Source organism: Leucoraja erinacea, chromosome 14, assembly GCF_028641065.1.
Source record: "Leucoraja erinacea ecotype New England chromosome 14, Leri_hhj_1, whole genome shotgun sequence".
Classification (NCBI taxonomy): domain Eukaryota; kingdom Metazoa; phylum Chordata; class Chondrichthyes; order Rajiformes; family Rajidae; genus Leucoraja; species Leucoraja erinaceus.
Window position 1 is genome coordinate 9,765,862 of NC_073390.1, and position 15,866 is coordinate 9,781,727.

Genomic DNA, 15,866 nt, shown 5'->3' on the forward strand with positions numbered 1-15,866 from the left:
CCCTTTTCCCAACTTGACACTATTTAGATAATAATCTGCCTTCCTGTTTTTACCACCAATGTGGATAACCTCACATTCATTCACATTAAACTGCATCTGCCATGTATCTGCCCACTCACCCAACCTGTCCAAGTCACCCTGCATCCTCATAGCATCCTACTCACAGGTCACACTGCCACCCAGCTTTGTGTCATCTGTAAATTTGCTACTTTTAATCACTTCATCTAAATCATTAATGTATATTGTAAATAGCTACAGTCCCAGCACCGAGCCTTGCAGTACCCCACTAGTCCCTGCCTGCCATTGTGAAAGGGACCCGTTAATCCTTATTCTTTGTTTCCTGTCTGCCAACCAATTTTCTATCCATGTCAGTACCCTACCCCCAATACCATGTGCCCTAATTTTGCCCACTAATCTTCTATGTAGGACCTTATCAAATGCTTTCTGAAAGTCCAGGTACACTACATCCACTGGCTCTCCCTTGTCCATTTTCCTAGTTACAATAAGCATGATTTCCCCGTCGAAACAGTGAACGGTCGGCAGAGGCAGTGCTGAGGGTTCAAAAACCCTGACCACCATGGGTGATAAAAGGAAGATGACTGAACTTTATTACCTTCCATCACAGTGAGGAATTTTGCTTCCACTGTGGTGGATGTTTATGTTAAATGTATTGTGTATTGTGTTCTTTTTTACTTGTATGGCTGCATGGTTACTCAAATATCACTGTACTTGTGACAATAAATGTGAACTTGAACTTGAACGAACTTGAACTTGAACTAAATCCATGCTGACTCGGACCGATGCTGTTACTGCTATCCAAATGAGCCGCTATTTCATCTTTATTAATTGACTCCAGCATCTTCCCCACCACCGATGTCAGGCTAACTGCTCGATAATTCCCTGTTTTCTCTCTCTCACCTTTCTTAAAAAGTTGGATAACATTAGCTGCCCTCCAATCCACAGGAACTGATCCTGAATCTATAGAACATTGGAAAATTATCACCAATGCATCCACAATTTCTAGAGCCACTTCCTTAAGTACCCTGGGATACAGACCATCTGGCCCTGATGATATAACACCTTGGCAATCATTCACTAAAGTGTTAACTTAAATTATGTATCATCACTGGTTAAAGATTTGAAGCTTCCAATTCAAAGTCCGATGTTGATAGTATCTGGGGATGTTATGAAATGTGATGGTAGGATAAAGATTTTCTTCAGGCAGTGATATCTAATCCCCAATCAGTACAATAGATGGAGGTACAGAATTGCAGCAAGTCATGACAAATTGTTCTAGTATAGTCCTTCAAATATTGAAGTATTTAAATAATGAAAATAATCAGAAAAAAAAACAGAGGTCACCTTCTTTCAGGAGATTAATGGCACACACTTCAAAAGGACTGAAAAATCTGCTGCCCTGCAATCAAAACAAACTTTCAGGAATTAAGCTCTTTAATTCCAGAGATGTCAGTGTTTGAGTTCATTTCTATCATAGAACAGTTTCTCATTCAACTGATTTCACTGCTTTCCATTTTATGGGGTACTTCTCAGAGATAATCTTTCTCTCACTCAAAATGACACGTTTGACCTTGAAAGACTGCCACAAGCATCTGTGGTCATGCAGTTGTCACTCGTTACAAAAAGCTTGTTAATACGAGACCTACTCAAGGTCGAAGAGAGTTCATCCTTTGAGAAACAATATTTTAGTAATTAATAATTACACATGAGGTCATGGTTGTGTGGTGACTATTTCAGGTAATTATTAGAAGACTGCATACAGTAATTACTGTCTGATCTCTTTAATTCTCAAATGCATCTTATTAGTCTTGGACATGTAACAGGAATATAAACTATCAGTGTTGGGGATATGTTGTCATTTTGTATAAGGCTGCTTCCAATTGACTTACTAACCCTAAGAGACATAACACAAGCTAACGATTGTCAGCAGAATTTAAGGCCGCTGCATAAAAGAGTCAGTGACAACATGGAAAAGTAATTGTGTTAGGGGCAGGAAGGCAAGATATGACAAGCAGTTGTTTATCAGACTGGAGGGCAGCTTCTCAGAGGTGTGTGAAGTTAGTGCTGCTTTTCTTGGAAATCCTACACATTCACCCTACATGGGATAGAAGGCTATGTAGGATAAGATTTTCAGATTTCCAATGACTGCAACTTAGTTGCATGGAAAGTAGTGAGGAGGGTAGTGGTAAACTTAAAGAGGACATAGGCTGTTGGAATGGACAGAGACATGCAGATAATATTTAATCCAGATGTGACATTTGACAGAAAGAATGAGGAGAGGCAATAGAATGGTACAGATCTTAACAGGTACAGCTAATGAGGGATCTTCTGTTTGACAAAATGATTAATAAAGCATTGGGGCTCTGAGTTTAGTTTAATGATATAACGCAGAAAAAAGCCCTTCGGCCCACCGTGTCTGCACTGACCAGCGATCCCTGCACATAATTGGCTTGGTATGAGTGTAAATTGTCCCTCGTGTTAGAATAAACACAAGGGATAATTTACACTCATACCAAGCCAATTAACCTACAAATCTGTACGTCTTTGGTCTGTGGGGTGGAAACCAAAGATCTCAGAGAAAACGCACACAGGTCACGTGGAGAACGTACAAACTCCGTACAGATAGCACCCATGGTCAGGATCGCACCCAGGTCTCTGACACTAAGGCTGTAGCTCTACCGCAATGCCACCTTGCCGCTCTATGTTACATAGTTATAGAGAAACTTTAAAAAAATACTGCCAAATTCACAACTGGAATATTCCCTCCAATTGCGATCGTCGGTATTAGGAATGACTCTAGAGGGAATACAGAAAACAGTTACTTGAATAAATCCTGGGATAAAGAATTTCAGTTGTAAGAACATCTGGAGTTATTCTCCTTGGACCAGAGAAGACTGAGAAGAGATTTAATAAAGACACACACAATCCTGGTGGCGTTAGTAAGAGCAACTAGAGAGAAACAGTTCCCATTAGCAGATGGATCATGGAATAGCGAACACAGTTTTAAGTGTGTAGGAAGGAACTGCAGATGCTGGTTTAAACCAGACACAAAAATCTGGAGTAAATGAGTGGGACAGGCAGCATCTTTGGAGAGAAGGAATGGGTGACATTTCGGGTCGAGACCCTTCTTCAGACTAGTTAGGGATAAGGGAAACGAGAGATATAGACGAGGATGTGGGGAGATAAAGAACAATGAATGAAAGATATGCAAAAAAGTAACGATGATCAAGGAAACAGGCCAATGTTAGCTGTTTGTTGGGTGAAAATGAGAAGCTGGTGTGAATTTTGTGGGGGAGGGATAGAGAGAGAGGGAATGCCGGAGTTACTTAAAGTTAGAGAAATCAATATTCATATCACTGGGCTGCCAGCTGCCCAAGCAAAATATGTGATTGGCAACAGATTAAGTTGTGATGTGAGGAAAAACTTTAATGTAAGAAGTGATAATGAAGAACTCACTGGCTGTAAGCGTGATACATAGATTCAACTTTGCTTTCAGAATAGAACTGGGTAAATAAATTTATGTGAAGGCAAATGTTTTGCAGGCTACAGGGAAAAGGAACAATTAATGGATTGTTCACAGGCCAAACCTCCTGTGCTGTAGTGATTCTGTGATTGCATGAACTGTACATGCCTTATGCATCAGCACATGAGTAGAATTAGTAATCTGATTTGACCAAAATAAATGAGCATCCAAACAAGTTTCCTGCCACTTCCCCCATTTTACCACCTTTAATTGAATCTGGCTGCTTTGAAGATTTACATTATTAAAAGATCCACCAATTTGTTTTCCCCATAGCCCTGCAATTTATTTTCCTCAAGTACATATCCAATTCCCTATGGAAAGATTAAATTTGATTTGTTTTCATTGATCTTATTTCTTCCCCCAATGGGAATAATTTCTCTTCACTGACTTGAGCCTTTTAGATTTTGAAACATTTCATCACATCTCTCTCTTCTTCTTTAAGGACAGCTTCAGTTTCTCTAATATACCAGTGGTCCTTCATCCTTGAGAGCATTCAAGTTGATCTATTCTCCACCCTTTCTATGGCCTTCAAAAGCACCTAAACGCAATTTTCCAGTTCCAACTGCGCCAGTGTTTTGTAAGAATGCTTTTGCATTCTACACTCTCTAGCCTATGTCCTTATGGACCATGTGATTCCATTGAATCCATTGTGGAACTCACCTGGCACTTCCAAGTGTAGACTGCCCCAAATGCAACCTGCCAGTGCAGAGTGGCTACCAAACACGCAACAATGATCTCAATCTGTGGACAATGTGTGTGCAACATCGCCATTGTAACACCGGAGTTTGGAAATAGTGTGGGTCTTGATAAGGAAAGCAGGAGCTAACTGAAGGAAGCAGGCCCACACACACACTACATAGTAAATAAAGATTTACATGGGTTGACTCCTCTGTGTGAAATGACAAGCCTTTATCACAGGTTATTTTATAAACATACGGAAACTTCACAGATGCTCCCTGACCTGTGAAATGTTTCCAGCACTCTTGTGTTTCATTTACAAATCTGCTGAACTGAGGCCAAATACGGATATTTGCAAATAATTACTGATTTGGAACAATGAATGAGAAATTTGATCATTTTATCATGGAATGCCATATTTGTACAGATATGTACAGACATTGTAACCCACACTAGGATGCAACCTGCTCACCAACTCGTTCCTTACTTGCCCAGTGCCAATGGGTAATGGGCCACACCATACCATGCCACAGCACTGGCCATCCCCAAACCAACTGACTGCTGCAAACCAACTCATTGTTCTTGACCTTGTTGACTAATCTCCCCCCACCCTCATCCCCCCTTCAGACTCCTGATCACTCGGTCAGCCCAGACCCAAACCTTTCCCCTTTCCTTCTAACCATTCAGCCGGTGCATGTCCAAAAGAGATGGGGGAGATATTGAACAATTTTTTTCTTCGGTATTCACCAAGGAGAAGGATATTGAAATATGTGAGGTAAGGGAAACTAGTAGAGTAGCTATGGATACTATGAGGTTCAAAGTAAAAGAAGTACTGACACTTTTGAAAAATATAAAAGTGGATAAGTCTCCAGGTCCTGACAGGATATTCCCTAGGACATTGAGGGAAGTTAGTGTAGAAATAGCCGGGGCTATGACAGAAATATTTCAAATGTCATTAGAAACGGGAATAGTCCCCGAGGATTGGCGTACTGCGCATGTTGTTCTATTGTTTAAAAAGGGTTCTAAGAGTAAACCTAGCAATTATAGACCTGTTAGTTTGACTTCAGTGGTGGGCAAATTAATGGAAAAGATACTTAGAGATAATATATATAAGCATCTAGATAAACAGGGTCTGATTAGGAACAGTCAACATGGATTTGTGCCTGGAAGGTCATGTTTGACTAATCTTCTTGAATTTTTTGAAGAGGTTACTAGGGAAATTGACAAGGGTAAAGCAGTGGATGTTGTCTATATGGACTTTAGTAAGGCCTTTGACAAGGTTCCTCATGGAAGGTTGGTTAAGAAGGTTCAACTGTTGGATGTAAATGCAGGAATAGCAAGATGGATTCAAACAGTGGCTGAATGGGAGAAGCCAGAGGGTAATGGTGGATGGCTGTTTATCGGGTTGGAGGCAGGTGACCAGTGGGGTGCCTCAGGGATCTGTGTTGGGTCCTTTGTTGTTTGTCATGTACATCAATGATCTGGTTGAAGGTGTGGTAAATTGGATTAGTAAGTATGCAGATGATACCAAGATAGGGGGTGTTGTGGATAATGAAGAGGATTTCCAAAGTCTACAGAGTGATTTAGGCCATTTGGAAAAATGGGCTGAAAGATGGCAGATGGAGTTTAATGCTGATAAATGTGAGGTGCTACACCTTGGCAGGACAAATCAAAATAGGACGTACATGGTAAATGGTAGGGAATTGAAGAATACAGTTGAACAGAGGGATCTGGGTATAACCGTGCATAGTTCCTTGAAGGTGGAATCTCATATAGATAGGATGGTAAAGAAAGCTTTTGGTATGCTAGCCTTTATAAATCAGAGCATTGAGTATAGAAGCTGGGATGTAATGTTAAAATTGTACAAGGCATTGGTGAGACCAAATCTGGAGTATGGTGTACAATTTTGGTCGCCCAATTATAGGAAGGATGTCAACAAAATAGAGAGAGTACAGAGGAGATTTACTAGAATGTTGCCTGGATTTCAACAACTAAGTTACAGAGATAGGTTGAATAAGTTAGGTCTTTATTCTCTGGAGCGCAGAAGGTTAAGGGGGGACCTGATAGAGGTCTTTAAAATGATGAGAGGGATAGACAGAGTTGATGTGGACAAGCTTTTCCCTTTGAGAATAGGGAAGATTCAAACAAGAGGACATGACTTCAGAATTAAGGGACAGAAGTTTGGGGTAATATGAGGGGGAACTTCTTTACGCAGAGAGTGGTAGCGGTGTGGAATGAGCTCCCAGTGGAAGTGGTGGAGGCAGGTTCATTGGTATAATTTAAAAATAAATTGGATAGGCATATGGATGAGAAGGGAATGGAGGGTTATGGTATGAGTGCAGGCAGGTGGGACTAAGGGGAAAAAAATTTGTTCGGCACGGACTTGTAGGGCCGAGATGGCCTGTTTCCGTGCTGTAATTGTTATATGGTTATATGGTTATATGTCTGTCACCCATCACTAATGAACAGAATTCCCTCACATCGAGGTGAGGAGGAACTTCTTTGGTCAGAGGGTAGTTAATCTGTGGAACTCATTGCCACAGATGGCTGTGGAGGCCATGTTAGTGGGTATTTTTAAGGCAGAGATAGTCAAATTCTTGATTAGAACGGGTGTCAAGGGTTATGGGGAGAAGGCAGGAAAATGGGATGAGGAGGCAGAGATCAGCCATGATTGAATGGCGGAGTGGACTCAATGGGCTAAATAGCCTAATTCTACTCTGATAACTTGTGAGTCCCAGTCATCAGCCATCCTCTTACTAGATCATCAATATCCCTCCCCCTCCATGAATGTTGCTCCAGAATGATGTCAAGTCCCTGATCCTGATCACAGAACTCCCCTCCTGTCAAAGGCTGGGAATATCTGACATGACCGGGGCATGTTTACCAAATAGAGTTCACTCATCTGCCTCAGACCCTAGACCTGATCTCGAAATGATTTGTAAGCCAAGGCTCTTACCCAACTGTTAAGTCTATGTGGCCCCAGGTCCCTTACCTGATGGTCGTTGACCCGAGTTGATCCCAACATCCTTACCAATTATCAACTCAATATAACCCAAGATTCTTTACCTCTTTATCAGCCTATCCAAGACTAAGCTCTTTACTCCATTGTTGACCCAGGATAATCCAACGCTTCTTACCTCATTGTCGACCCAACACTTACCTGATGCCTCTTGCCCATCAACCCAAACAAGTCGCCACGATCATTACTTGTGTTCCAACGCCTTCAGCGGGTTCTGATCCTGATTACCAATCCAATAAGCCCGTCATCTCGCCTGTTTGCTTAAATTATTTCCAATTTATCCTAACCCTAACTTGATCAGTCCTCCATTCCAGTTGCCAATCCTCTTCCCACCTCTGCCAAACTCACTCCTGGATAACATATTTTCAGTTTTCTAAAGGTATCATTCACATTTGATATCAGGCAATAGTCAGCACATAACAAGTGCAATCCTTGGCATGTTGCAACACTTGTTGCAAACACTCCTGTTTGTCAGCTATAAAAACCTGGATGCAACACAACTTCCTCAAACTCAACAGCGATAAGACAGAATTCCTCCTCATAGGCTCCAATGCCACACTCAGCAAAATCAATAACCCCACTCTCACCATCGACGGCACCACTGTCTCCCCATCTCCCAAGGCCCGCAACCTTGGCGTGATCTTTGATTCCACCCTCTCCCTTGAGCCTCACATCCGCCATGTCATTAAAACCTCCTTCTTTCATCTCCGCAACATCGCCAAACTCAGACCCTCTCTCACACCTCCCGCTGCTGAAAGACTCATCCATGCCTTCATCTCCTCCCGACTGGACTATTGCAACTCACTTCTCCTTGGCATCAGCTCCACCTACATCAACCGACTCCAACTGGTCCAGAACGCAGCCGCCTGACTCATCACCCATACCAAATCCTGGTATCACATCACTCCAGTCCTCAAACAACTTCACTGGCTTCCCATCTCCCACTGGATCACCTACAAAATCCTGATCCTCACCTACAAAGCCCTCCACCATCTGGCCCCCCCCATATCTCACTGTCCTCCTCTCCCACTACCAACCCTCACGGTCCCTCGGATCCACATCAGCCGGTCTCCTCTCCATCCACAAGTCCAACCTCTGCAGTTTTGGGGACAGAGCCTTCTCCAGGGCAGCTCCCAGGCTCTGGAACTCCCTCCCCCAACTGATCCGCAATTCCGTGTCCCTCACCATCTTCCAGTCCCACCTCAAGACCCATCTCTTCACCTCTGCCTATCCTTAGCCCCACGTCCCCCTCCCTTTTCATCTGTGCATTAATTGCCTCACATTGTGTTTTGAATTGTATTCTGTCTTTACTTTGTGTACTAGTCATGTCTCTACTATTTATTTCATTCCCCTTACATGTTTTTCCTCTACCTGCTAAATTTTTGTAAGGTGTCCTTGAGACTCTTGAAAGGCGCCCATAAATAAAATGTATTATTATTATTATTATTATTACTTGCAAGATCAGTTCAGACTGAAGTCCAATCGCTCAATGTGCTAATAGCAGGAGCTATGAATTCAAGTTCAAGTTCATATTTATTGCCACATGCACCAATTACCGGAATTGACTTAGCATGCAGCCATACAAACAAAAGAGCATAATACACAATAGAATTCTGGCCTCTCTCCATGGAGACCAAGATTTAGCGCATCCCCTCAGTATGCTACTATTTTCTTCTACAACCTTGTTCATCAAGAGCAGTCAGCAGAAACGCCTGTGGCCCTTGCCCTTTACAACTTCAGAATCGTGTATAGCCTGTGTCTGAATTCTATGCTCCTACCAACGTGGGTAAACTGCCTCAGAAATGTGCATGTGTATCCATAGAACTGCAAGATACGCACTTGCATAGAGATTGTAGACTTGATAAAGTGAACATGGAGAATTCCATAGAAACACAATAGACTGCGGGTTCTGGAATCTTCAGAATCTTGAGGAACTAAACAGGTCAAGGAGTTTCTGTGTTGGGAATGGCTAGAAAACTAATCAGTCTGAAGAAGTGTCCTGACCTAAAAAGTCAACTTTCCGTTCCATCCACAGATAGAGACTTCCGTGCTTTTTGTGTGATGTTGTTTTTCTTTGCCAGGCTAGAAGTGAAAGTCTGGTGACAAGCAAAAGGTAATTTATTCCAACTGACTTCAAACACCTCCTGGTGGCTGGAATGCCACAGCTAAAACTTTGAGAATGGTATTTTATCCAAACTTCGTTGAGTTAAGGAAGGAGTGACAAATGGATTTTTCAATATCACATCAATTAATTATTTTCCTCTCTCTGTTTTAATCCCTTGAGTTTCGCGAAGAATCTGGTGGCGATAGAGAAGGCCACAGCTGAAGAAAATCCCTGCAGTTTAAGCACCAGTGATGACAGCCTGGGGAGCTGGTCACAGCTTATCAATGAAGATGACCATGCAGAAGACAGTAGTAGCTATCTGCATCTTAGTGGAAGGTCATTAACAATATCACAGCATGTTCAGTGAAGAATGAATGGTTGTATGATTGTTATTTAAATTTACTGTTTTGACGCAGTAGGTTTATCACAAATTATTAGGAATCCAACCAGCCCACCAGCTAAGTAAAATGAACCAGCTCATCCACCCATTAATCACATGAAATGAATCATTGCAACAGATAATTAAACAGAAGGGGAAATAAGAAATGTGCTATCCCTCGGTGGAATAATATCATGATTAGTGCCCATCAGATGTAATATTTTACCCAGTTACATCAAACTGGTTTAAATCATTGTATCATTTTGAATGTGTCTGAGGATTTTAATTCTTTGATGAAATTGTTCATGTGGAAATGAAACTTTTTACATTTTAACTCATGTAGAATTAGCATTAACACAACTTTTGTAAACTGCTGCCTATTCCTTAACTTACTTCATGTCTTGTTCACCCGTCTTGCCTGTGCTTGCTGAATATGCATCCAGCAATCTTACATACCCCTACAAACCTTCTAAAATACCTGCCCTCTTCTGTTGAAGATAGACACAAAATGCTGGAATAACTCAGGCAGCGTCTCTGGAGAGAAGGAATGGGTAACGTTTTGGATCAAGACCCTTCTAAAGACACTTCCAGCATTTTGTGTCTATCTTTGATTTAAACCAGCATCTGCAGTTCTTTCCTACACATTTTTGTTCTCTTCTGTTTACAGGTCCCTCCACATTCCAAGATGCAATTTACACATCTTTGCCTCAGTGCTTTTAGGTGTCTTGAACTTAAGATCTGGCATTCCCTCACTAAATCTATGCCTCTCCGTCCTCTTCAAAACCTTCCTCTTTGACCCAGCAGTCAGTCAATTGCTCCAACATCTTGGTGCCAAATATCTTTATGAGTCCTTTTGCTGAGCACTGATTTATCATGTTGGAGATACTATAAAAATGCAAATTGTTATTAATAATTACAATCTCCATTCTCCCTTCCATTGACTCCATCTACACTTCATGCTGCCTCTGCAAAGCCACCAACATAATCATGGATGAGTCTCACCCCGGACTCTCCCTCTTTTCCCCTCTCCCATCAGGCAAGAGGTAAAGAAGTGTGCAAACGCATACCTCCAGATGCAGGGACAGTTTCTTCCCAGCTGTTATCAGGCAACTGAACCATCCTATCACCAACTAGAGAGCGGTCCTGAGCTACCATCCACCTCATTGGAGACCCTCGGACTATCTTTAATCAGACTTAATCCTACACTAAACGTTATTCCCTACATCCTGCATCGTACACTGTAGATAGCTTGATTGTAATCATGCATAGTCTTTCCGCTGACTGGATAGCACAGAACAAAAAAGCGTTTTACTGTACCTCAGTACACATGACAATAAACTAAACTAAATTAATATTTTCCTGTTCGATTAACAATCTGCATTACTATAAAAAACTAAGAACAGAAGACACCTGCTCCCACAGCATTGGCCAGATGACCATCTGCACAATGTTTTAAACTGAGCTTGTCAAAAACAGTATATTGGAGGGTGTGCTGCTCTGTTGAAATCAATTGCACTTTATAGTCCATCCAATGTGCACTTGCTTATTTGTGGTTGATTTGAAGCTTTAGTGAGAGAATCCCTGATCTTAAGTACTGGCAGAAACCGATTTATCAAAACATATTACACCGTATACACTATATTGTTAAAGTAGTAAGATTCTAATACGTTGACACTGCCTATTTAGTCATTGAAGCAGCAAATCAATTCAAACAGAAGTAGGAAATAGGGGGGAAATTTGTTTAATTTACATAATTAGAATTCCCTTGGTTCTGAGTTTGCTAAAAATAAATGTGACAGCTTGGAAATGGGAAAAGGCAAAGATCCAGAATTTGGTTCCGCAGCATTTGGTTGCTTTTGGCAATCATGCACATTGAGTAGGTTCTAAAATGCTGCATAATGTGCGGGTGCATATTTATGATCTGAGTCACCAGATCATCCTGATGAGATGTTGAGGCTGCTAATGCCCATTTGAAGCATGCTGACAAAGCTAAACTGATGCTGGCACTGCACTTTGGAGAGCAATAATCCAGCTAGCATGCTCCCTTAAACCTCTCACAGTTAGTTCACTGATGTCTGTGGCTGTTGCTGTGATTCAACCATCTTTTGCTCTTTGTGCAGATATGTAAACTTTCTGTAGGCAATGAAATGTAAATCTTAGAATACTTTGTTTTGATTTCAAGACTATTCAACAAACCACATGTTGTAAGGCCTGGCTAATTCTGCTGACATTCCTTGAGGAATGCAGTGTGACTGAAACAATGAGTAGTCGACTTGTAAGAAGGATAAACTGCCGGAAGAAGGGAGGAGGAGGATTTTTCAGCAAGATGCTATGGCCACTCAGTGTTCAAGAAACAAGTGCCCTTTCTACAATGTCTTGCGATTAACTACTTGCTACATTGATGCTCTCCATTAAAAAAAAACTGATTATCTTTTCAAAAGAGAGCAGTGTTTAGCTTCTCTGGGATTGTACGCTTCCTAAGGGATAAGAGTGATGATGAATGCACCCATATTACATGGTGGCGCAGCGGTAGAGTTGCTGCCATACAGTGCTTGCAGCGCTAGAGGCCCGTGTTCTACCCCGACTACGGGTGCTGTCTGTACAGAGTTTGTACGTTCCCCCCATGACCTACATGGGTTTTCTCCGAGATCTTCGGTTTTCTCCCACACTCTAAAGACGTACAGGTTTGGAGGTTAATTGGCTGCTATGAGTGCAAATTGTAAATTATCTCTCGTGTGTGTGTTGGATAGTGTTAATGTGCGGGGATCGCGGGTCGGTGCGGACTCAGTGGATCGAAGGGCTTGTTTCCGCGCTGTATCTGTAAACTAATTGCTTTGTGGGCAGTGCATTTCAGTTCTGAGATATGCAGTAATGGGCAGGGACGACCTCACTCTCGACATGCTACTGGTCTCTGAGCATCGTGCAAGTTGATGTCCGATACCCAGGTGGCAGCATTGATCACTCCATTTTGTGGCAGTCTGTGGGACATTTACATTTGAGCCACTTTGACAAATTAAAAGATGGTTCCTTGGTGATGGTAAAAACATACTGTAGCTCCTCCGGTACTCAAACCATAATTCCACTGTCTCCGCTTCTCTGGATGAACTCAGCTCCGTGGCTGGTAAGATTTATGCTGCACATCCTCACCATCAGGAGGACACAGCTCCTGTTATGAGCTATACGAAGAGGGAAAAAAATGCATTTATGCAAAACACTTCACAACTCTTCATGCCTCCAACCAATAAAGTGCCACAGAAACATAGTTGCCATAGTAATATTAGAGGTTTGGCAGCTAACACACACAATTTCCCATAAAATGCAATGGAGTAATGACCAGATGATTCATTTTTAGTAATGGTGTTCAAGGGATGTATTAGGCTGTATAATATGGATGATCCCTGCTCTTCAAAGTTATATAATATTCATTTGCATCCAACCTGCGAGGCTACGGTCTCTCAGCTTATCATCCCAAATGACACCTGGCAACTCTGAATGGCAGAGTTGCCAAAATGTAACATTTACATTTTGTGTTGTATTGGGATTTAGTTTAGTTTAGTTTAGAGATACAGTGCGGAAACAGTCTCTTCAGCCCACTGAGTCCGCAACAACCAGCGATTCCTGCACAATAACAGTATCCTACACATGCTAGGGACAATTTACAATTATACCAAGCCAATTAGCCTACAAACCTGTATGTTTTTAGAGTGTGGGAGGGCACCGAAGATCTCGGAGAAAGCCGGCGCAGTCACAGGGAGAACATACAAACCCCATACAGACAGCACCCGTAGTCAGGATTGATCCCAGGTCTCCGGTGCTGCAAGCGCTGTAAGGCAACAACTCTACCGTTGCACCACCATGCTGCTCTAAAATTCCATTCATATGCCCACATCACTGGAGTGGACAATGTACCTTTTGCTTTCCGGCTCAAAGCTGAGAATGCTAACTGCGTCACATTTGGTGCATGATTGATGTTCAACCTTCTTCTGCAGCCCCCATGTGTTCAATGGTTTCTGTTGTGCTGCAGTGACAGGTTATATTGGTTTTGTTGTTAGTATTAGTTTATTATCATCATGTGTACCAAATTACATTGAAAAAAAGTTGCTCTGCATGCAATCCAAGCAGATCCCACCTTACATGAGTACAATTACAGTGTACCTGAATACAACTGTGATGCAAAACGAGAAGGGAAACAGTGCCGAATGTAGTGTTAAAGCTACAGAGAAAGTGGTGCCAAAGAAAAGTACAAGGACCGCAACAAGGTAGATTGCATGATCGGGAATTGTAAGCGTGTAAGAGGTCTCTTCAGGAGTCTGATAACAACGAGGAAGATGCTGTTCTTGAATTTCTAGCTGATGTATCTTTTGCCTGATGGGGAGAGGAGAGGGGAGAGAATGGGTGTGAATGGCCCTTGATTATGTTGGCTGCTTTCCTGATGTAGTGTGAAGCTTAGTTGTAGTTCGTGGAGTTTGCATGATAACTCCCATCATGGAAGCATCTCGAACCAACCTTTCACGGAGAATTGAAGGGAGAGGGGGCCCCATCCTGCTAGCATTGATGTGCTGGGTTGCTGCATTCGTTGACCCTGACTCCAAGCTCCCATCCGATCCCCAGCTCCTGCCCACACCAAGTGATGTCCTTCTGGGAAGTCCTGAATCACCAACTTGATTTGTTTTGCACACTTCAATTTCCAAGTAGTGAGCTGTCCAGCAAACCTTTTGTCATCCCGCTGTGCCACAACTGTTTCATTTGCTTTTACAGTCTCAGTGAAATTCTTGCCCATTGCTTTTTTATAAATCATTCCAAGATGGTGATACTTCGGGAAAAATAGGAAGTGATTTCATTGTAACAAAGAATTGTAAAGGGGCAGCACGGTGGCGCAGCGGTAACTTATAGCGCCAGAGACCCGGGTTCGATCCCGACTAAGGGTGCTGCATGTACAGAGTTGGTATGTTCTCCTCGTGATCGCGTGTGTTTTCTCCGAGACCTTCAGTTTCCTCCCACACTCCAATGACGTACAGGTTTGTAGGTTAATTGGCTTTGTATAAATGCAAATTGTTCCTAGTGTGTGTAGGATAGTGTTAATGTGCAGGGATCACTGGTCAGTGCAGACTCGGTGAACCAAAGGGCCTGTTTCTGCACTGTATCTCGAAACCAAATTAAATAAAATAAAAAAGGACTGATTGAGGATTAATTTCAACTGTTGGACGAGCATTACTTTTATCATTAATTATTGAAGGATTATGGCAAAATGCCCCTGTGTAATTTTGAATTATTTGTCTTCATTAGCAATGGGAACAGCAGCACTTCAAGTAGTCTTGGCCTCGTGGATCTAGATGCCTATCAGGAGAACCTTTCGATACGTACTATACCCAGGTTTGAAAACATACATCATTCTTTAAAATAGAGGGAAAAATATGATTCTTTAGCACTTTAGGATCTATGAGTTGAATGGATTATCTAAACTGACAGTCGATTAGGCAGCCCCTCGGGATTGAGGATTACTTAGTTTCATTTGGGTTCTCTGGGTTCTGAAGTGGCTGATGAGGGAGATTTTTAAACACCAATCCCTTGTTCATTATTCTTCCACAGGAAAAAAAACATCCTCTCCACGTGAAGTTCTAATCTTTAAACACTGTGTTCGATATGTGACCCTAAACTATGCTGGTGCATTGACGACAATGGTGAATTTTATTTGTGTCTACCTTTCTTGAGAGATGTCTCACAAAGTATGGGAAGCAGCCACGTTTACTAGGGTTTCACCCTGGACCTTTGTCAGAATGCAGTGTCATTTCATAGGCAGTTCATAGATGAACTGTTTGCAATTGCCCAGTCTCTCATGCTTCAGAGATGACAACTTGCAGTTCAGTTTCTAAATGAAATTTACTCCAAACTAATCATTCCCCTCGCGTATATCCACCTATTATTTGTCAGGCTTTGTACTGCCCTCAACTATCTTTTTCAGCTTTTTCCCCTCTAGACTGACGAGAGGTCCCGGCCAGAAACATCTGTCCATTTCCATGGATGCTGCCTGACCCATTGAGTTCCTACAGCACTTTGTATTTTCCTGTCAGAGATGGTGTTGGAAACAAGTATGAAAAACAAACTTTTTGATCGTCACATCGTAGATGTAGTCAATGGAAAGAAG

The 15,866-nt window shown here is 42.1% G+C and overlaps 1 protein-coding gene across 1 annotated transcript in view; it reads left to right on the forward strand.

Moving 5' to 3' along the window:
- Positions 1 to 15,866, forward strand: part of sphkap (SPHK1 interactor, AKAP domain containing) — a 145,043-nt gene that overhangs the window by 113,271 nt on the left and 15,906 nt on the right. The window contains exons 9-10 of the mRNA XM_055645559.1: positions 9,523 to 9,678; positions 15,008 to 15,094. Coding sequence (XP_055501534.1) covers positions 9,523 to 9,678; positions 15,008 to 15,094 — 243 coding nt within the window. The remainder of the gene's footprint in view (positions 1 to 9,522; positions 9,679 to 15,007; positions 15,095 to 15,866) is intronic.